This window comes from Phyllostomus discolor, chromosome 1, assembly GCF_004126475.2.
Source record: "Phyllostomus discolor isolate MPI-MPIP mPhyDis1 chromosome 1, mPhyDis1.pri.v3, whole genome shotgun sequence".
Taxonomy (NCBI): domain Eukaryota; kingdom Metazoa; phylum Chordata; class Mammalia; order Chiroptera; family Phyllostomidae; genus Phyllostomus; species Phyllostomus discolor.
Window position 1 is genome coordinate 57,040,427 of NC_040903.2, and position 23,746 is coordinate 57,064,172.

General features: G+C 42.9%; 1 protein-coding gene across 1 annotated transcript in view; it reads right to left on the reverse strand.

The window, feature by feature from the left end:
• The window catches only part of GAD2 (glutamate decarboxylase 2), a 75,153-nt gene extending 51,933 nt beyond the window's left edge, over positions 1-23,220 (reverse strand). Inside the window, exons 1-7 of the mRNA XM_036023057.1 lie at positions 22,356-23,220; positions 21,581-21,640; positions 21,242-21,391; positions 20,044-20,277; positions 15,348-15,438; positions 14,674-14,786; positions 10,533-10,648 (exon numbers count right to left, since the gene is read on the reverse strand). Coding sequence (XP_035878950.1) covers positions 10,533-10,648; positions 14,674-14,786; positions 15,348-15,438; positions 20,044-20,277; positions 21,242-21,391; positions 21,581-21,640; positions 22,356-22,431 — 840 coding nt within the window. The 5' untranslated portion in view covers positions 22,432-23,220. The remainder of the gene's footprint in view (positions 1-10,532; positions 10,649-14,673; positions 14,787-15,347; positions 15,439-20,043; positions 20,278-21,241; positions 21,392-21,580; positions 21,641-22,355) is intronic.
• Between the last annotated feature and the right edge of the window lie 526 nt (positions 23,221-23,746).

Below are 23,746 nucleotides of genomic sequence, written 5' to 3' on the forward strand. Positions count from 1 at the left end.
TTTTGATTCATCTGAATTCTTAAATATGCAGCATAAGAACTACTAACACACATATTTTTAGGGGGTATGTTACATAAGCAAGAGCAAATCACATTTAAAAGATGAGCAAATAATGTAAACCAGTAAACAAGGCACGGAACAGAGGTGTTTAAAAAGCCCAGTGTCGTTGGGAAGTAATGAGAAAGGGCCATTAGCCTCATTTTACATCCCCAGAAAGACAAAGTGGACATTAGTTACCAAGATACCTGGGAATGAAGAGAGAAAGCTTAATTGGGTTTGTAAAGATGCATGTCTCCCCCACTTACAAAAGTGTGTCCTCTTGCTTATTTAGCAGATCCCTGGGTGACCCCCAGAAAAGGAGAAAACAACACTAAGTCTCACTGCCAGGAGGGCAGAGAACAGAAGAAACAGCTGCCCCACTGAGCAAGCACAAGCTACTCAAATTAGCCCCTCAGTGAATGGGCTGGTAAGTAAGCACTAAACTGCCAAATGGCATATTGGGGATAAGTAAGAGATCTGGTGCACCTGGTCAATGAGAGGAAGTCGGCTTGTCTGGTCTTTAATGAGAAAGAATAGGGATTCTCAAATGAGGAGCAATTAACCAGGATAATTGATCACTGTACCAAATGCTACACACTTAAAGGCGAACACATGCCCAAACAGAAAGCTTAAAGGTGTGGAACGAACGTGATATGAGGCATGAAAATTAGGTGCCAGACACTGTTTATATTTTCAGGAAAGGGAGCAGGGAAATAGCTAAATGTTGCCCACAAATAGCAAGGGACCCATAAAGAGGAAGAAACTTGAGAGAAAAAGAAAGACTGCCGAATAAGGAAGAAATAGTGAAGACAGTTTAAATGGCCCATCTCTACTGGAGAGACAGCAGAGAGACAGCATGTGCAGAATCATTTTTAATCCTTGGCACCATGTTTCATGGAACCACTTGCTGAAGAGCCAGAGCACAGCGGCATCCTGGATGCCGAGGAACCTGGAGACCAAGTGTCTAGAGAGAGCAGTGGAAATGAGGTGGCATACAGCCTGGGTGGCCTTGAGAACTATAGGCCAATAGTAGAGGAATGGACTGACTGCTTGAGGCAGCTCCACAAAGTGGAACCATGAACAAAAATTGGAAGCTGTAAGGATTCAGATGTGTCCCCTAAACTGTCAAGACTGTTGTCATAATTAGTTCATTAATAAAATAGCTTGGGAATGAGCTAATGAATGCCCCTCTTGTTTTTTCCACCCTGATTTTGAAAGAATAACAATAGGCGTCTCCCAAGTAGAATCTAGTGCTTATTCAGAACTGAATCATATTTTGATTTAAGGGTTATAGATGATAAAACTCAGATGGTTTTTAATTTATACAAATCAAGATTAATTTCTCTATCTTTAAAAAAGATATAAGTAATCTAGATACAGGCTACATGATTCAGATGACATTTAAAACATGTGCAAACAAGTATGGGATTTTATTGGTATAACATAATTATAAGTAGAAAAAGTAAGCAGGCTTTCTGGGTTTGTGTGGGATTTGATTGTCCAAAGTACAAATGTGTAAGAATGAGAGCGCACAGGCATGTGCTCTGCCCTGGGGCTTGGGGATACAAATCAACTCCTTTCTTCTTTATTGGGGATGCTAAATCTTATCTGTCTTTAGGAATGATAAGAGTAAGGAGAATGGTAGAAAGTTATGGGACAAACTACTTCAGTGTCTTGACAAGCTAGTTTCTCTTCCTCTATTACAATTTAGATAAGCAGTTTGGAAAGCTGCATTAATGCTTTCAACCCATTGTTAGTTACATCCAGATATTTAACCGAGGCTCAGATTTAACTGCCTAGTGAACCACAGGACTTCAGGGAAATCCTCTTCTAGGCTCAGGGAACACAAAGATTATTAAGACAGCCCTCAGTACCTAGTTACCTTCACCCCTCCATCCCCTACCTTGTGTTCTACCTCTCCTCCTCTTGCTCTCTCTACCTGGTAGTATTACTGGCTTGACTGGTCTCCCTTGAGCTTGCTAAGCTTGTCCTTGCCTCTGGGCCTTAGTATTTGCTGTTTCATTTCTTGGAAAATCCTTCCTCAGATATGTTCATAGCTCCCTCCCTCATTCAATGTAGGTCTCTCCTATGTATCATCTCCACAGAGACCTTCATGAGCATCTTGTGGAATAGCCCACTACCACCCCTTTCTTTTGTCACCATGTGACATTAAATATTTAATACTTTCCAACTCTCTCTACCCTATTAGAACATAAGCTACATAAGGGCAAAACTTTGTTGTAGCATATAGTTAATAAATGTTTGTTGAATTTGACCATATGCTCAGAGAACAAATCCAGGGAAATACCCAATATTTATTACTATAAATCTCTGATCACTAGTCTCAATGTTAAAAGGTGGCTTTGGTGATTGGGGCCAGATGATGGTGGGCCAAATGGTCCCCAATGGCTCTAATCCAAGGCCCATTCTAGAGCAAGTCCAGAGGTCTTCTTGATACCCACCCCAGAAAGCCTGAGATAGGGTCCTTTCTAAGCAGGAAGCAACTGTAGGCCCTTCTAAAGAGACCAGCTGCTTGTGGGGAAGAAAGTAGCAACCAGAGACATTAAATAAAGAGAAAAGACATACTAGGTTTGAAAGATCAGCTCTTAACTCTTCTGACATTGTATCAAAAGCTTTACCTTTTAAAAGGTTCTGTCAGTTGTCCTTGGACTTGATCATTTTATGCCAATACCTACCCCCTTTCCTTGGGGGTGGGGTGAATAAAGTATATGTGGGAGAACCCTAAACACAGGTGAATGGATTACATATCATCATACACCCAGGACTCCCAAAAAGTAGAGCTTGAAACACAACCTATGAGTGAATTGGAATCTACTGCTTTGACTCCCCACCTTGTCTCGGACACCCCTCTTCCCCTTAGCAAGTGGTGGACCAACAGTTTCACTTGTCCACCAGCTTCTTTGCACCCCTCCCACATACCCATTGGCTTGCCTCACATACATCCTGAGATTTGAGGGAAATGATAACCCCAATTGTCAGAGAGACTAGTAGCCCTTGTTATTATTTCTGTTCATCAGATGGGGTAAAAGAGCTTCCTATTTCCTAAAACATTTGATTTACAAAGAAGATCATACTCTGTGAGACTGCTTCATTGATTTCTAATTATGATGATTTGGAGAGGAGGGGGTCACCCAACCATGTCTTTAGATACCCTGTGAGTCAGAGCTGATATGGATATACACACAAGGCATTTCTGTGAGGATGCTTTCTCATTATTCACACTTAATTCTATAGTTTAAAGTCATCCCACTGTCAGCTTTTGCCTAAAGGATGTGTTAAGAGATCTTGGTGTGTCCTATGCTTAAGTTGACAGAAAAAGAGATCCAAGGATATTTGTTGTCAAGTATGAACACAGCACTGACCATGTCACAATGATAACTCAATGGAAAGTGATTATTTATATGACTTTAGCATCCTGATAAAAGTGAAATGAAAATGTATATGGAAAGAGGTCATTTGAAGGCCAGCATGGTCTTAGAATGTACACAAACCCACCAACTCTGGAATCCCCCACAAAGGCAGCAGCTGGGAAGGCTGCCAGTCACACATGGGAAGGGGGTGAAGTGACTAGAAACAGGAGAGTGCTAGGTGAACTGCTGGAAACCGGGTGGCAGCATTGTCCCTTTTCAGAAACCACCCCACACAGCCACAAATCAGTGAAGCAGGTTGCCCCACCCTGGAAATTACCTAAGGCTCCACCCCACACAATTTACAGGTGCCTTTTCTACACAGGCCAGGCTACTAAGACAGATAGTAAAATAGCTCTACCTAATACACAGAAACAAACATAGGGAGGCTGCCAAATTGAGGAGACAAAGAAATATAGCCCAAATGAAAGAAGAGAACAAAACCCTAGAAAAAGAACTAAACAAAATGGAGATAGACAACCCATCAAATGCAGAGTTCAAAACACTAGTTACCAGGATGCTAGAGAACTCCTTGAGTACAGAAAAAAAATAAAGGAAGAAATGAAGGTCATACTAAGTGAAATAAAGAATAATCCACAGGAAACCACCAAAGAAGGGAAGGAAGCTGGTATTCACACCAACGTTTTGGAACATAAGGAAAGGAATAAATATTCAATCAGAACAAAAAGAGGAAACAAGAACTTAAAAAATCAGGATAGGCTGAGAAACTTCTGGGACATCCCCAATCATGCCAGCATCCGAATCATAGTGATGCCAGAAAGAGAAGAGGAAGAGCAAGAAACTAAAAACTTATTTGAAAAAATAATGAAAGAAAACTTCCTTAATTTGGCTAAAAAGATAGACATACGAGTCCAGGGAGCACAGAGAGTTACGAACAAGTTGACCCAAAGAGGAGCATGTCAAGACACATCACAACTAAAATGCCAAAGGATTAAGATAAAGAGAGAATCTTAAAAGCAGCAAGAGAAAAGCAGAGAATTACCTACAAAGGCGTTCCCATAAGACTATCAGCAGATTTCTCAAAAGAAACTTTGCAGTCTAGAAGGGACTGGCAAGAACTTATGGGCCTTATCCACTAATGGGAAGGAAAATAAATCTATCTAGTTATTCCTGACCTGGCACTTAGAGCAAGGGAGTCAGTCACCCAATGTGGAATGTGATTTTAGGCACACTGGGAAGGGGGCATCCCCTCCGTGCCCTTCCTCTCTCCCCCAGCACAAGGAGTGCTCCTCAAGAGCAGGCACTGGGTCTGTTGTGTTCACTGCTGTCTCTCCAGGCCTGAAGCAGAGCCTGGCCCATAGCATTGCTGAGCAGAGGAAGAAAGGAATAAGAGAACTGAGCAGTGCCTGGACTTGTGCTTTATTTCCTCATTTCTTTGTCTCCTACTGCATTGGAAATGCTCCCAGGAGAAGCAACACTTCAGTTTTACAGTCATTGTCATGGCTCTCAGGTTCTTTCCTGAAAGTGGGATATGTTGGGATTGGGGAGAGGAGAAAATAACACAGTGGAGATGGGGGCCCTGAAGTGAAAAAGAGGCAGAGCAGGGGTTGCTAAAGGTGGGCTGAATTTGGCTCACAATTCACTTACTGAAACTTCTGTTAGGCTAAACTGTACCTAAGGGAATCTGCCTAATGGGAATCTTAATATGGGAGCTGTCTTTTTCTAAGCTGCCCGGGTTGCCATTAGATTTTTTTTTTTCATCAAAAACATCTATCTTAGCCCTGGTGGGCGTAGCTCAGTGGATTGAGCGCTGGCTGAGAACCAAAGTATCGCAGGTTTGATTCCTAGTCAGGGCACATGCCTGGGTTGCAGGCCATGGCCCCCAGCAACCACACATTGATGTTTCTCTCTCTCTCTCTTTCTCTCTCCCTTCCCTCTCTAAAAATGAATAATGAAATCTTTTTTTTTAAATGTTTTTTGTCTTTTTTTTAAAGATTTTATTTATTTATTTTTAGAGAGGGAAGGGAGGGAGGGGGAGAGAGAGAGAGAGAGAGAGAGAGAGAGAGAGAAACATCAATGTGCGGTTGCTGGGGGCCATGGCCTGCAACTTAGGCATGTGCCCTGACTGGGAATTGAACCTGTGATGCCTGGTTCACAGCCTGTGCTCAATCCACTGAGCTATGCCAGCCAGGACAATAAATAAAATCTTAAAAAAACCCCTATCTTTGGAATTGAAACCCTTTCAAATAGTGTTGTGTGAAAAACATGTTTCCAAAGCAATTATGAAAACCACCTCCCCAGAGAAGTGGGCCCAGTCTGTGAGGGGTCACAGCAGAATGTTGGTGCCTGGTCCCAGGGAATGTGGGCATGAGCTGGGCTGGCTTGTGAAGAGTTGAGTGAGTTAGTTATAGTGATTGGCCTGAAAGATCCCAGTGTTTGTCCTGATTATGGAGAACATTTTTCTTAGATGCAATTATGCTGTTTCATTAAAACTATTTCTGGAAGATCTTGTGTCACATGAGGAAATAAGAGGTATTTGAAATTAAACTCATGGTTGGGTTTTTCAGAGGAGAGAGAGAGATAGAGATGGAGATAGAGAGAGAGAGAGATGAGCTGGGATCTGAGCTTCTCTCTAAACTTACATTCATTAAAGAACCTAAAACTCAGATTAATTTTTGCTAAGTTTTCTATCACTAAAGATGTTTGAAAGTGAGGAGATTCTAACAAAGAAGGTAGAGCATTTCCATTTCTGAGATTTTGTTATTCTATATTTTGGAGGAAAATAATCTTGGAACTCTTCACTCAGAGCTTCTATTCTTTCTCTTGTTTCAACTAGGTGATTTATTTACTTCTAATGTTATTCACGGCAACACTATTTTTAAATTTAGTCCTATTCAAAACTTCAAGAAAACAGTTTGATTTGAACAAACAAAATTTTAATGTGTTGTCCTACTTATCAGCTAGAGAAAACTGTAGTTTGTTTTGGTGGACAGAAAAGAAAGGGGTAGCTTTGGTGGAGTGCAAGAGAGAGAGTGATGGGTCATTTAGAAAACAAAAGATGACCCTCCCCTTCCTAAATGTGTGAAGTTTCTAGCTGGGTGCTGGAAGACAACATTTCTCAATGCCATTTCCATCTCTATCACTTTAAACATGTCAAGCTGTTAACTCAGTATTCAATACAGAAACTTGAGCAGGTCCAATAGATCAGGAAATTATACTAGCACTAGAATACCCAACACAGAGAAGTAAGATTTGAGAAAAGGTACTACAAGTGAGTGTATAGCAGCCACCCAGAGAGTGGTGTTCAGGTCATTCTGTCTAGCAGTTGCAAGAGCACTACTGGGAACATTGAGAGACTGAGGCTCCAGATCTGACTCCAAATGGCCATGAAACTTTGGGCAAAGCATTTTCCACCTCTGGGGCCTGGTTTCTTTCTTTTTAAAAAGATTTTATTTATTTGTTTGTTTGTTTGTTTCTTTGTTTATCTATCTATTTATTTATTTATTTTTAGAGAGAGGGGAAGGGAGGGAGAAAGAGGCAGAAAGAAGCATCAGTGTGCGAGAGAAACATCGGTCAGTTGTCTCTCACATGCACAGATCCAGGGACCTGGCCCACAACCCAGGCATGTGCCCTGACCAGCAGTTGAACTCAAGACTTTTTGGTTTTTAGAAATGTTGCCCAACCCACTGAGCTACATCAGTTAGGGCTGGAGCTTGGTTTCTTCATCTATAAAACAAAGGTTTTGTTTTGTTTTGTTTTTTTAAGTACCTCATATTTAATGTAGATTTCCTATGTCCCAAGCACTGAGGTAAGTGTTCTTTGAGGTTCTCATTTGATTACCCAAAAGTTGTGGGCTTTAGAAACTCCCAAAGAACATGAAGAGAGACAACACTTGCAGCAGCTTCTCCCTCTCTTCACCGGGCCCACACGGAAGCCCATCCACCACCCTTTCTTCCTGCAGGTCAAGTGATTCAGAAAAGAAACCTCTATATAAAGATGCAAGTTGGCCTGGAGAAAAGGCATTTGAGACATGACTTGGTAATTTTCTTTCTTCAGCCTATGGAGATCTATGTCTAGGGCCGGTAGAGACTTAGGGATTGTAAAATCTGAAAGGTCTAGGGGAATGTATGGCTTGGTCTGAAGCTTGAAGGAGCTACACTAAATGACAGATGGAATGGAACAGCCCTAACGTATGAAGCTCAAAAGGAACTAGACATGGGGGTTGAGTTAACCTCTTAACCTGGAGCTTCAAGGGCAGCATTTAACATTTAAGGGCACACCTGTACAGAATGATGTGGATTGAATGTTCGAGGAGACATCGTAGTGCTTTCAATAAACTCTAAAACCCCCCTCCAGGCCAGCTCTGTGAAATAAAGAGGAAGTTTTTGTTTTTTGTTTTCCAGTGGGTGGAGGTAACAATTTAGTATCACCTTCACATTAAGAAAGAGCTCTTGGTGGAAATTTGATTTGGAGAGGAAGAAAATGTTCAATCAATTTAACTGTACTGTACAAATCTTTGAGCCTGAATCTTTTAATCTGGTTTCTATACTGGTAGTCAAGGCAGGGAACTCACTGGTTTGGGAGCCAGAAATCCATGTTCCTGGCTCTGCCTACAAAGCCAACTGTAGGCTCTTCGTTTTTAAAATACTAACAATCTCTGTTCTGCCTATTCCACAAGATTGTTGTGAGAATCAAAAGAGCTAATGTACATTGGGAGTGTTTGTAAATGGTTGAATAGTTATTAGATATAATGATGTATAAGATATTATATATTAGAAAATCAGTTCGTTTGTCCAAAGTAAGCCTGCAGTTAAAATGGGTTGGTATTTTAGGGCAAGTTTATAATTTAAATGCTCTTTCATAATTATGCATGTGGATAGGGATCCAGGAAAGAAGAGGGAGAACCAAATGGTGGTTGTATAACTGAATTACCTTTCTTTCCCTTAGAAATAAAGAATTAGTCTGTAAGTTTGCAATATCAAGAAAAATAAGCAAAATTATTGCTTATAGCAAAATTATTCTCAGGCCACATGACCTGAGCTTTCTGGGTAAAGTTAAGTCAATTTGTGTGAAGCTTGAGGTGAAGAAACTCAAGCAGAAACCACAGAGCACAGGGAAGCTTGCTGGTCGACCAACCTCATTCTAGGTTATGCAATCAGCACCGAAGCCAAAAGAAAAAGGTACCCAAATGAGATCATCTGGAATTTTTGAGACAGAATATAGCAACATTTAACTATGTAGGTATCCAAATCCATTGCAGTGAAACAGCAATTAGAAAAAAATTGTGTCCTGTTTTTCTATCATTGGAGAAGTTGAGAAATGGAAATTAGCTGACAGTGGAGGTAGTAAGTTGAACAATACCTTCCTCCACAAAGATGTCCATATCCAATCCCCAAAACATGGGGGTATGTTACCTTACATGGCAAAAGGGACCTGGTGTGATTAAATTAAAGGTCTCAAGATGGGAAATTATCCTAGGTTATCTGGGTAGACAGACCCAAATAATCACAAGGGTCCTTACAAGGGAAAGAGGGGATAGGAGAGTCAGAGCCAGAGAAGGAGATTTGGTGACATAAACAGAGGTCAGAGAGAGAGAGAGAGATTTGAAGATACTCCATGCTCTGAAAATGGAAGAAGAGGCCATGAACCAAGGAAGGCAGGTGAGCTCTAGAAGCTGGAAAAGGCCAGAAAAATGGTTCTCCCCTACTGTCTCCAGAAGGAACCTGACCTGCCTCACATGTTAGGTTTCCAACCTCCAGAACTGTAAGATAATGCAGTCATATTGTTTTTAAACCACAAGTTTGTAAGTAAACATGGCTAAAAACAAGATGCTAAAGACAATTTGTTAACATAAATCATTAGCTTCCTTTGATTCCATGGGTACTGCTGTGGTTATGAATTGTATTCACTGGTTTCCAACCTGTACTTGCCCCTTGTTTCCTTGTTACACACACACACACGCACGCACACACACATCACTTAAAACATAAAAGGAAAAGTCCCATAGTAGAACTGAAGCCCACTATGATTTCTTGCTTCTCCTGACTAACATCTTGTTCAGGAGCTTTTAGTTTCCCTATAGACCCCTTTCCTCCTTCCTTATTTCCTTTTCCCCCACCATCCAAGGGCTTCTTGATCTTTGAGGCAGTTGTTTCCCAGACCCTAGGCCACTTTGAGGCAAGGTTTTAAAGGGCCAATCTTAGGAATTGGGCAGCAGGTAATGCTTACCTAGCACCTTCAGAACAGTTTTGTTCATTGCAAGGCCTGTGTGATGGGAGGGTTCTGTACCAAGATGTTGTTCATGCAGCTGCAGTGTGGCTTTGAGCTTGTGTCTGTTTTACCTTGGTGTACGAGAGAAAGCTGGCCACCTAGCAGAGCTGTTAGCTCAATTTATGTGAACAGGATGGGCCATGGTTTCAATGCCTCTGTGGTAGTAGGGAGAATGGCAATAGCTCTTTGAAGATGGAAGGAATATGAAATGCTATTCCCTGGCATTCAAGAAGGGAGGTCCAAGGTCTCAGCACCCTGCCTGGTATGCAGTAGTAGCTTGTGGTAGGTAGGAGCCCGTGATTGGCTGAGACCGATATGGTCCAGAGATCAACTATGACAGATCGTGTCATTTATGTGTCATTTCTCTACAATGATAAAACCTCTGGTTAAGTCTGCCAAGGGTTAATATTAAATGGCTCAGGACACCATGAGGGTAGAATATATTATCAGAAGTTTTAAACACAAAGACAGAATCAACAGGGTACTTTGGAGTTTTGAGTCATATAAGCACAGTATGGATAGTCCAAATGAGTTCATAGTCACTCTGCTTTCTCTCCTCCTACCGTTCTCCCAACATTCAACATTGTTACGAAAAAATGAACTGTAGGAACTGCAGATAAAAACATCCTGTTTTCTCTTTGAGAATCGTCCTGAATTTCAAAGACAAAGGAGTTCACCCCTTTGTATCACTCAGCTGTTCTCTCCCCTCATTTTTTTCCAAGAATTATCTTCTAGAAAGAGAAGTGCTAGGGATAATGCATTTCCAAATAATCATTCCTTTAACTGGTCTTAACAGAATATAATCTTAAACTTGGAAAGAATAGAAACACGTACATGCTCAGATGTGAAGGCTATGAGCCTGGGAACAGCAGCCATTCCTTTCTCCTTGACTTCTGGGAACATCTTAAAACGTGCAATCAGCATGGCATACATGTTAGATATGGCACCACCTAAAGTGTACAGCAACATAGTTACCTTTTCTCATCATTACCAACATCATTCGACATGCAAGCCACATTCCTATTTCCACTGACCTAGAGTGGAGGAGACCTTAGAACACTGGAGAACACCTTATTATTGGCTATCCTTGAATTGAATCCTGAGACTCAGGTACTAGCTAATAGGGAAGGAGCTTCCAGAGAAGGAGCATTGGGCTCTATTATGGGGTGGACATTCCCCCTCTACACCCATCTCTGTCACCAAGGGGAACTGCAGTCCATTCTGCTCTTGTTGGGAGCTCTTTGAAGAAGCTTTTAAGAACTGAGAAAGTGTTGCCTTCCTTCCCAACTTGTGAGTATGGTCATTCTGTACCATACCTAGGAAAATCTTATAGCTTCAGGTAGCAGACTTACTTCTTTTCATTTAAGCTTATATAATGCCTGGCACTTGAACTGAGACAAATCAGTTGTTAATGAAGTGGACCGTTAATCAACAATTCTTATAGGATTAGAACAAACATCCAAGCCTATCTCATTGTAGTCATTTGTTAATTCCCCCTAAACAGTTCTTCCCTTTTAAACATATTATATCATTATATTAACATATACTCATAAGAGTTAACAAAATCCTATTTTATAATTATAGGAAGACATGCAACTAAGGGAATTTTAAGTTCATATTGGATTACTTTTCCTGTGTCATCCTATTATTGTCAAGGATTTCATACAATAAAGTGTATATCTAATAAGCAGAGCTTCATTTGATAAGTAAAGATTTTGGAAAGGTTAGCATTTTTGCTATTCAGGAAAAAGACAGACTGTGGTGCACGTAAATGAATATGCTGGCATGGAAGTTGTGAGATCATGAGGCAGAATGGAGGTACTATCTCCTTCTCTCACCCAAAGAGGGACATGCACAGGCCCTGCCATTATGTGAGTACTTTGAGTTCCCTCCTCTTCACGTGGCTGAGGAACAGAAGGGCTCCCTGTATCTAGTTGAAGGGCCCACATGGGCATGATCTTTGCCTCATTAGCCCTGGCTCTGACACCAGTAAGCAGCCTGACACAGAACAGTTGTCAACCAGATCATGGCTCTGCCATCAGCCAGAATGAGGACGATTCCTACTACTTCTGGGCCCCAGAGACATGGGACAAGCAGAATCTAGGTCAGACCTGCTCTGAGCAGACACCCTGTCTAAAAGTCTGACTGTGTAGGATGCTATTGGGAAATGGAGAAGCTTTTAAAGGAACTTGCCTTCTAGCTATAGTTCCTCAATCCTGGCACTTAGTGACATTTGGGGGGGGCATCCTGTGCATTGTAGGGTGTCTAGCAGTATCCCTGACCTCTAACTTTCAATTGCCCACAGCACTATGCCTCCCCAGAGTGACAACCAGAAATGTCTCCAGACATTGCCAAATGTCCCCTGGGGGGAAAAACTGGGGGCAAAATTTTCCCATTGAGAACCCCTGCCTTCATTCTTCTCAGACAGGCTGAGGAGAAGAGAGCAGAAGACAACAGGGAAGATGTACAGAAAGAAAGTGCATTTCACAGAACACTTATCCAAGAAGGTTCTGGCTCTGCCTTTCTTCTCTTCAGGTTGCACCTTAGTCGTTCTCTGTCTGAGGGTTCAGCGGTCCTGGTGCGGATGAAGACGCTTCTGGGCCCTGGACAGAGCAGATCACAGGCAGGAAGACAGAGGTGCAAGCACTACATGCTCTTATTGCCCTTGAATCTTTCAAAGAAAGGTTGCAAAAGCAAGCCCTGAATCATTCTGAAAAATGTATACATAGGAAAATGTCTGTGACTAAGCCAAGCCTTTTCTCTTTCCCCCTGAGGCCTTCATGACTTGCTGAGCAGTGAGGAGTGCTCAAGCTCTCTCTGGCTGTCAACATAGGTGATGTCACATAAACAGATTTTTTTTCTAGATGTCCTAAAGGACTTTCTATGAAGCACAAAAACTCTGGATGTTATAGATGGAGGTGTAAGGCAAACAGCTGAGCTATATATTCAGCTACAGACCTAGCCCTTCATGCTTAGTCCCAGGCAATGGGACTTTCAGGTCTTGGGCATGTAATATGTATGATTTCCCCTTATCCCCACCCTTTAAATCATAAGACCCTTTACTGCAGAAATAAGGCTGACTGCCACCTAGAAAGGCATCCAATAAAGATTAAGGATGCTATCAACCTTTCCTGTGTAATATCTATAGAAAGCAGAGAAGAAACATGTTGCCAATAGCCTTTCCTTCTGTCCCCTCCCCACTTTGCGATATCTACATTATTTTGGAGCATGGAATCTATGACTTGTTCCATTTTGGGTCTTTAGGGTTCAAAGAAAGAGCCTCATGATCAAGCTTAAGTCTTGTCTAACCCCATCTCTTGATCATTTCCTGTCACTGATGAGGGTGTCCAGAAAGTGCTTAGTCCATACCTGGCTTAGCAGAACTGCCAGAGAGGACACTTCCTCTGGGTGCACATTTTCTGGGGCAGGTGGGTTCCAAGACCAGCCAGGTAAATTAGGCCTGTCCTAAGCCCCTTTAGTCAAATTTTTAGGGTCCCTAGGAGCAAATATTCTCTCCTCCCTCTTGGGCACCATTAAAATAGAGCCCAGGATGCTCCTGGCTCCCTCAGGAACAACTCAATCACACAACTAACTGAGTAAGAGGAGGAAGAATAAAGGTAGAAGTGACATTGATTTCTAAACCCTACCTAATTGCTCGTGAAAAACATCCTAAATCTTAAACACATCAGTTCCAGGCAATAATGGCAAAGTTCCCTCATTAGGGGATGTTTTTCCAGACAAAAAATTAAGTACTAAGTTCCCTACAAAATAAAGGTGAGCTTAAAATTTATCATGGCTGGTGTTCAACAACTTAAAAAGAAAAGGCTAATTTCCCCTACAATTTAACTAATAGGGTTTCCTTCAGGACCTAAAAAACGTGCTACATCTTTAAAAACATAAAATAAAATAGCAGATCTGAGCGTGTCAGTAAAGCTGCTTGATTTAAGGTCTGGCCTTGAGGGCACTGTTGCTTGCTGATCATGTCTTCTTCTCACCAGTTCTTTATTTTATCTCTCCTCATCATACCCTTGTCTTTGTAGATTTGCTGAAGAGAGATCACAATGTGGCCTTTGGTAGGCCTGGCGCAGTGGCAGGTGTGGTGCTGGCTCAGTGTACTGAGCCCTGAGGGAGCACCCACCCCATTATGATGACCTCCTTCCTACCACTGATTAGGTGCTGATCTGCACACCAGATTTCTTTTCACGGGTCAGTGATTCTCTTTTCCCATTGCTCCTGTTTCTTCTCTGCATTGAACCAAGGTCACAAACACACCCGGGAACCAAGGGCAGGGCTTTATTTCAGTTTGATTCTCTTGGCTGGAAGAAGTGTAAATAAAGGAGCTTAGAATGCAATGGTGGGTAATGAAAGGCAGGGTGCAAGAGATTGAATGGTGTGATAAAGAAGAGAAGGAAGGAGAAAATTCTTGAAGAAATCATCACCTTCTCTTTGAGCTCTAACAAATTGTCTCCCGAGGCACTCTCTGCCCTCCTTGAAATTAGTGTAAATCAGCTTCTCTGCTTGTTGCTTGAAAGGGACAAGGTACTTAGGATCTATTAAGTAGATCTGCCTGTCATGCACTCTCAAACAGAAAATGCTTTATTAAAAGAGGCTGCTACCGTTTGCCTTTCTCTACTTCTGGGAAGAACATGGAGAGTGAATTCTCTTATTATGAATGTTTTTTTTGTTCCATATGATGCATACATTTTGTGTGTGGGATCCCAGAAGTACTGGGCAAATATATCATCTCTCTTCATGTGCTTTTTGAACACAAATAACTAATGTTCAAGCATGTAATAGCTGGTTTGGAGGCATGGTCAATGGTCATGTACTTAATGAAACTCATTCTTTTGATCAATATACAGCCTATTTAACCTAAACAGAAATACAGGCTAGATGTTTAAGATTTCCTAGGTTCATAATAGCACATTGCATGCCAGAAGAAAGAAACACAAAGAAAAATTGAAATATCATATACCAGGAGAAAATATCCCATCGCCAGAGCCCCCTGGCCAGCCAATGATTTCTCTCATTTTCTTTAGTGTGACATATTCCAAAAGCACAAATACTGGAGCAATTTCATAGGTGAACCTGAAACAGTAATTAATGGCCACATTTTATGTATGTAACTCAAAGAAATAATTCATCATTATAATATCTACATAACCATTTCCTTTTTCAAACCCTACCTTCACAGAAGTTATGATTATATATTAAGCAGAGAGAAAATTATCTTTTAAAAGGTTTGCTCATTTTTCTATATTTGTAAAGTGAAGAACTTTAATTATTGGCTTAGTCACAAGGGTCATTTATCACATTAAATAAAAAAGAATATTGCTGTATAACACTATTTAAAAGACAATAAAAGTCTCATTTCTCTTTTGTTATATATATATATATATATATATATATATATATATATATCCCAAAATGTAAAGAAGTCCCTTTTGTGTTTAAAAACTGTTGTATAGCTTTGCATGAAAATTTTATTAGGACTATATCCTATTAAGCTTGAGTGAACAGTAAAGTACATCTGATGTCCATACAACTATTTTAGGTGCTAAAAGATTTTCATATGAGAGATAGAATAAAGACTATGGAGTCTCATTAATGATTATCCTGAACTATACAAAAACACATTTAACTACTTACATGTTAGTGTTTGCTGTTGATGTCAGCCAGTCTGCTGCTAATCCAACCATATCCAGTCCAGTGGAGAGTTGATTAAAATATCTGGGATGCCCTGAATAAAATGGAATACCAGAATCAGGACTCCATCCAATGCAAATAAATGCCTCCCAAACACATAATTTCTCTAGCTAAAGAACCTTGAAAGATTCTTCAGTAAGAGGACATCCACATTCAGAAACCCAACATGCACACACGTGTGTGCACACACTCATTCTGAAGGAACATTTCCTCTAATAAGAAAGACTATCTGGGATCTTTGGTATTTATTAAAACACACTCCAAAACTTCCTTAAATGTTCCCTATTAAAAATAACAAATGTGGTCTGCAAGGTGGATGCTAGCTTATTTCTTAGCAATCTTTCAATATATTTGCAAGTGAAAGTGCTAGTGCAATCCAAAGCTATTCAGAGACAGGCTTTTCTTGTTTCCACTCATGCTTCTAAAAATCCATTCTTGTCGAAGCTGCTCTGGAATCAGTCATACCATGACATCCACCAGGCATGCCAGCACTCATAATAATATCAGTGACAAATGGCTGATGATTACAAAAGACAAGGCAAAAATGAGAAAATAGAACATTCTGTGGAATGGTTTGGGATTCAAAGGGTGACGATTGTCTAACGATGGTATGGACAGACCTAATTCTTGTCAATTCTTTTCTGTCCAAATATGTAATTATAAACAACAGAATTCTCTCCTAGCTGCAATTTAAAAAAAAAGCTGAATACTGTCAATATCACTGTCCTGCCAACAGGATCTATGAAGATATAGTCCATGCAGTAATCAGTTCATTAACAAGACTTATCTAATTAATTTCTGGATTTTTCTAAGACACTCTAAAGGGGCTGACATCCAAATACTCCTGAGGCTATTATTTTAAATGTGATGGTAAGTATCTTGTTAGAATTCTTTATTGTCTTGCCCCACAAAAGCCTATCTATAAATCAGCAGCAAAAATTTGGGAAGATGAACAATTATGGAAATAGCACTGGATAAAAAGGCACCTGCCACTTACTGGACACCTGTGTGAAGCCTGGGGATGTGAGTCTCTCAAGCCAGCGTGAATAAAACGAGATAAAGGAAGGCCACGGGGAAGGCAGGGACTAAAGTCAACACCCAGCTTATCTCTAGGACTGGAGTGCTTTCTTATCAGCATCCAGCTGGTGGCTAGACAATTAGATGCTGAGAAAAGATAGGAGCTGGGAAAGGAAAGAGCACGTTTGAAAGAGATTGGGTTTTGGGCAGCTCTCAACCTGATTTCCGCCATTCGGCCATTGTTTTACCTCCCATGGTGTAAAAGTGCCCTTCTATCTTTTTTCTCTTTTCCAGGCCCTCTGATGCTGACCCTGTCAGGTTACACATCCACAGAAAGTGAGAAAGCCTTCCCTGCTGCCCCTGCTGCTGCTGCTGCCTGTCTGGAACAGCCCCGTGCTCCTCTCTGCCTCATTGACTCCCCATTTCATTAGCGCTCACAGCTGAAATCATAGCCCTCTTCTCCCTCCTGGTGCCCCTGCATTTCTCTTCCTTAAGCCATTTCCTTAGAGCGAGGAAATTAATAAGGATTAGCTAATCTATCCATTAATCTACTCTCCCAATTCGCAAGCATTTTCTCTGTGAATCTGGGGTCCACTGTCACACACTATTTAACTCTATGGAAACTTTGGCATGAAAACCTCTGCATATAATTGAGAGAGATTACAAGGCTTGAGGAAGTCCCTTTTGACATCATGGCCCAGGATGTCAAAAGGCCCAACCCCTCTGATGACTGCCTTTGGGAAACTGTAGAAACAAGTTTGGTGTTTCAATGGCCCATCTCCCTTCTATATATTTTTTTACCTCGGTCTCCCATTACACCTGGTCTCCCTCAAATTTTTCATTTGCTGATAATGATGTGAAAATATATAGAGAGAGATCGTTGGACAGGTTGAAACAACATGACCTCTTGATTTCTGCAGAAATATTATTTTGGTCGGTTCACATGACCCCTAGGAATCCCGGCAGGGCTCTCTGACAGAAAGGGTGTGAGAGAGCTGCCTCGGACCTTGCCAGCTGTGCAGGCAGCCCTGGCATCCAGCTGCTGCCCCCCCCCCCCCCCCCCCCCCGACCTTGTGCTGCCTGTGCTGTGAGGCTCTGTGCCAGGAATCCCATTCCACTGTAGCCAGAGCAGCCTGGGAGACAGTGAGTTTGAAAGGTGAGATTACTACAGCCGCTCCCAGATCTGGAACTGTCGCTGCAGATTAGCCAATGAGCCCAGAAAGATGCAGAGACTGCTTGTCCATAATCAGCTGGGGAGGGGCCCAAAGTCCTCCAAACTGCTCTATTTGCACTGGCAACATGCACCCAGGGAGGGCCTCACTTTACTGATGTTTCAATTCCTTTGTCTGATGGTTTGTTTAAAAGACTCAACACGACATTTACCCCTTCCATCACCCAACCATGACCACCACCAAATCTAAGGACTCCCACAAATGCTAATTGTTTCAGGATTCTCTCATTCTCATTTTCATTCTAGGCAGTTTTCAGTTCTAAACATTTCCTATAGAGGTAATTTTTAATAAAACAAGAAGGCATCATTTAAAAGTATTTCCCCATTGCCCTTTACTCCTCTCTAAGACTAAACTTGGAGTCCAAGTGGAAATTAGGTTAAGGACTCTCAGTAGAAATCAGATGATAAGATGCATTTTTATAAAAGAATCTCTTGAGAAGCATTAAAATGCTTAATGATAGCAGAGTGGTAACTACATTATGGACCCCAAATAGTACTAGTTGTCAAGATAGAAGCATAAAAACCTATATACTTGCTCATGAAAAAAAGAAGGTGACTGCTGTTAATTCTTTGAAATGCTATTTGAGGGTAGGGTGGAAGACAAGAAGACTATGTATGTTATGAATAATACTGATACTGAATTACTATTAATATGTCTTGCTTAGAAATCTAACTTAATCAATCTTTTTCTCTGAACTTTAAATAACATGCACTAGAACTACACTTGACCAAAACTTTTACAAGTATTATGGTAAAAATCAACATATTGAATTGATGTATGTTTTCCTGACACAATGGAACAGTGACAGACAGAATTATTTTCATTGACTTGCAATTGCCATTATCTTAACTCTTTAAATTGTATTTCAGACACCACCAGCTTTTAAGGATGAAGATATATAATGTTTGTATAGATTCTTTTTGGTTTGGTAGCAAAAAAATGGTAGCATTTTACTATTAACATTTAAATACTAGGTGAGGGGAATGGCTCAAACAAAAATGAATGAGAAAGATTGTTCAGGTTTGTTCTTACAGATACATGAAAAACTGGGAGGAAAACAAAACCACCTTTAATGCCTAGAATATATATATTATATTTATATATATTATATATATATAATGCCTAGATATATATATCATGTGGATTCTCCATGAATATACTTGAAAATTATATCTAATAAGCCTTCATAAATCATACTGCACAGACTGAGTTTGATAGAAATCACCAAGCTAAATTCGTTTCCCTATATGCCTAGTTCTAAGCCTATAGCCTCACAGAAGCGGACACTAATAATTCAGTGAATCAATTTCCTAAGGTTTCTTCTATGCATACCCCTCCTCTCTCCGTATAAAGAATGTGCAAAGAACACCTCTACCACATACACACACACAAAGCTAAAATCACACAGCAAACATTCTTAAAGTGTTTGTTGTTGCTTAGAATGATACAGATCAAATTTAGCTCCAAGTCAAACAGCTACACCCTTCTCACAAAGTCTCTCCCTTCTCCCCACTCCCTGGAAAATTCAGTCATACTTATTTTTATTGTTTTAATGAAGTGTGGTGTCACTGTGTATCAGGACGATTAGAGACAATGTAGAAAAGGAAGAGCTGGTTTTGTGTAGACAAAATGAAAAGTTAGAATTCATCCAAATAAATGGTACACCTGGCACTATAAAATAAATAGAGTATGAAAGTACTGTGAAAAAGCAATAGATTTGCCCCTAATGATATCTGATGTTCTTTACCCCTTCCTTCTCCTTTATCTTATATACAGAATGGCAACGAAGCACACGTCTTTGTATAATATGGCTGAATTGTTAACGTAGTTTGAATTGTGTTTTCTTTCGTGTAGATTTCTCTAAAAATAGAGACAACCTGGAGTTCTAAACTAAAGTGTTGGCCATTTGAGACAATGCCAAAATGTTATCCCTCTGGTTCAATAATTACATAGGATGGTTTGCCCAATTTCTGACCATTTCTGTGCCAAGCAAGTTACCAGCACTACACTAGTATCTGGGCTCTTGTTTGGAGCATGTTTCTCTGAGCATTCATTTCCGCGTCCCCCCTTTTCCTGCATTTTGCATCACGTCTACTGGCCTCTGCTGACAAATGACTGTTTCTACATCAGTGGTTAATTTCCATGGCCAAATATGTGCAATGTAAAAATATGACAATTTATAGCTAGATAATGTTTCTGATATTACCAACTTCAGATGCATTATTAACACTAACAGTAAAGGTTGTTTTTGATTTGAATCATTCTAATATTTTTAAATGATGAAAATAATTTTATAAATTTGAAAATATCACAACTCCATAAACAAAATATTTTATAGAAAATAAAGATTGTGAAAGAAAAATGCTTTATTATTTCTGATGGGACAATACCTGTTTTAATTGCATATTTTAGAGTTGTTTGGCAATGCATCAGAATTTCCTCCAAATTTTGTGGTTGGTCTGCCAATTCCCAATTATACTCTTGAAGAAGCTCATTAGGGTAATGAAAATCAATCACTTTGGTTGATCTATCGAAACTTTTCACCACATACTGAAGCAAAATATCCATAACATCCTGCAGAAACGCCAAGGTGGGTCTTTCTCCATTACACGCTGGCAGCAGATCTAAGGAATGGAATCAAAAGGCCACATTTTAATTTTGCTGTGAAAATACCCAGGCAGGATCTTGATCCAGCAATTTTTTTTTTATGACGTGAGCGATTGTATGTTAAAAAAAAAAAAAAAACTTCTGGAAACGCATGGCGTTTTCTTTAAAAGGGAGGCATTTTTCAAAGACGGAAGAATGAGAGAAATTACGATTTCTCCCCTTACCCCACCTAAGTTCTTGCATTTTAATTCAAAACTTGTTTGCTTTATTTTTAAAAGAAACTTAAATGTTATTTCTCAGTAAATCATTCTAAATGCTTATGGAAATTCTTCCTGTCAGAAATGTTAGAGGAACGCCTTTGGGCAAACCAGGCAGAGGGGAACATGCAATGTTAGTTAGGATCTCTGGCCTATTAGGAAGGCCCGCTGTTTCCAAAGCCTGCGAGCGCGCGTGAGCACGCGCGTGTGTGTGTCGCGCGTGCGTTGGGACGACTAGGTGTGTGAACACAGGGAGCAAAAACGCGCGCAGGTGTCACGCGAATAGAATCGTTCTCCAGTAAAATCACTAGCTACAAATTAGTCTTGCGATCTAAAGACCTAGAAAGTCTGCGATTCTGAACTGGAAACGGAGTCTCCTCCTACGCCTCGGCGGCACCAAGAAGGCAACCCAGATCTCTGCGTGCGCGGGCATCTTTGCCAGCGTCAGCCCCGAGGGCAGCGCTTGGGGAAGAGCGCCCCGGCCCCAGAGCCCCCTTGCAATGTGGGAGCCCAGCGCTGCGCAGAGGCTGCAGTCGGGTCTCAGACCTAGGGGACAGGACCTGCGTGTGTTATTTTCAGCTGAGGATTCCCTAAAGGTCGGCCTCCGCCCTCCGCCTGGAAGCCTGGGGTCGGGCTCAGGGCGCCGAATTCATCTTGGTAGCGGTAGGTGTGAAGGGGAGCAGAGTGAGGGGCAGTGGTCCCCAGGCCCCGCAGGCGCCTTTACCTGTAGCGTGTAGAAACGCGTAGTTGACATCCGCTTTGGGACAGCTGCAGGGCTTCTGGTTACAGGCACAGGCAGCCTTCCCGGAGGTGGACCGCGGGGGCTCGCTCCCGCCGCTCTCCGCCGGCTTCTCGGCGTCTCCATAGAGCAAAGCTGGGCAAGGACACAGAGCGCGACCTCAGTCAGGCGCCCGCCGGGCTGGGCTCCCTCGTCCTCGCGCATCCCGGACCTAGTAATCCCGACTCCGCTGCTGGGAAAGCAGAGCTGAGAAGGTGGCTCTGCGCCGGGGGGCCCCGGGCGTCTAACTCCGTTCGCTTCCCTCCCCTGGGCCCCAGCACTCACCGCACAGCTTGTTCCCGATGCCGCCGGTGAACTTCTGGGCCACCTGACACCAGGCTCTCGCTGTCAGGAAAGACAGGAAGGAGATCCGCGAGGCAGAAAGAAAAGAGCGGACAGATGGACGTGTGAAATTTCGTTCTATGTGAACAACGGCAATAAACCCAGGGTCCGAGAAGGGGCCGCCCAGGGTTAGGTACCGCGGGCAGGTGCGGGAGGTGCGCGGAAACCTGGCGATCCCGCGCGGTCCTCAGTTCTCTGAGTCTTTTCCCAAGGAGAAGCCCACACCGCGGCCCCTCGCACTTGTCTTCTAGGTGCCGGTAGGTTCAGGAAAACTCCTTCCCCTTCCTACCTCGCTCGGGCGAGTTTTCCTATAAACCCAGTGGTTCCTTTTCCTCGCAGGCTCTCCTTCCAAACCAATAATTCTCTCTCCTTTCCAATTTACCCTTTCCCCGTTGTGACTCTGTCTCTGTCCAGGATCTAGACACCAAGATGGTGGCAGTGTTCCAGGCCCACGGAACAGAGGGTCGAGGAGACACCTCTGATGGGAAGCCTAGCCCAGACTTCGGCGGAATGGGCGCAGGAATCTTGGGGCAGCTTCCTAGGGGATGAGGACCTGTGGAGGTTTTGGTCTCTTGGGCCATCAGGGACCTACCCCGAGAGCAGGGCGAAGCCGCCGAAGTTTTTCTGTTGCAGGTGGAAAACCTCCTTCTCCTTCCCTAGCTCCGCAAACCCCAGTCCACCCTCAAAGCCCGCCTGCTGCAGGTCCTGATTCTCCTACCTGTGCCGGGGTTCTCGGGATTCCCGGAGCCATCTTCAGACCCGAAAGACCAAAAGCCGGAACCGGGAGATGCCATTGGCGCTGCGAGACTAGAGCAGATCGCCTCCAAGTGCGAAGTGTCGGGGAGCTGCCTTCGGCTGGGTCCTGCGCGCGTGCGTCTGTGTGGCGGGAGGAGGGCACCACGCGAGCGCGCGGCGGAGGGTGGATGTCACTCAGGGACAGGGAAGGTGCGTGTCTGCGGGCGCCCGTGTGTGTGTGTGTGTGTGTGTGTGTTGAAGTTAGGGCTTTGAGACGTGACAACACTCTGAAAGCTGTGGGGGTTAAATAGGGAAGGGGGCTGAAAGATCCTCACAGCGAGATGCGAAAGTGCTGAGGGCCCGAGGGATTTTGAAGGCGAGGGAGCCCAATACGGATGGATGAGGGGGCAGCAGAGGGGAGAATGGCAGAGGGAAGGAACTGAGTGGTGAGAACGAGAAACAGTACGCACGAGCTGGAGTCGGAGTGAGTGGGTGGGAGGCGTGCAGGCGAGATCTCGAAGAGCAGGAGGCGAGAGGGTGCGGGCTTTCCCTCCCGGCCCGGATGCGCTGTCCAGGGTGCTAACGCAGCTGATTGAGTGCTGGCCTCAGCGAAGGGTGGACCCAAGAGAGACCTTGGCGAGGCGGGAAGGGTGGCCGGGAGGAGTCTTTCCTGCACACAGATTGGCGTATTGTTTGAGATCTGGCTCCCGCTGCGGAGAAGGAGGCGCGGTTTCTGCGCTGCCTGCCTTCAGGACCATGTTGAGGTCGCTGTGACCTCGAAAGCCTGAATGGCTGGGCCAGAATCAAGAGCAGTTCTCCGGCATGGAGAGGGGATGGTGGAGGAGGGACGCCTACGCGCTTAAGGGCTCATTTCAGCTCCTTAGTAGAGCCTAATGCCTGCCTATTGAGCCGCAAAATCCCCGGCGGCGCACTAGTCGTGCGTTTTCAAGAGCGCAGTCCCCAGACCACAGTCCAGGTTCTGACTGTCAGCTGGATGGAAAGACTGCCGATTGAGGCAATTAAAATCCACCCTGAGTCTATCACCGAAGATCTGGGACTGGAGAAAACAAAAATAAAACAAATGGAAACTTCTTGGAAGGGGGGCGAGAAAGAGCAGCAAGGGAGAGCTGCTAGAGTCGGCAGGATTGACAGTAGATGGGGGATGGGTTCGGGTATTTGGCGACCTTGCCCCACGGAAGGGGTGGAAGGGCCGCTTCTTAGGTTTGACAGGACTCGGTATCTGAGAAGTAGGCGTGCACAGAGTTTCCAAATAAGCAATTAGAGCTTTCCAAATCTGAGGCGGAAAGAAGGCATCTCCTGCTGGGCCCTCTTTTTAGCGGGCCTGAAAAAGTGACCCACCTTTCCCTTGAGAAT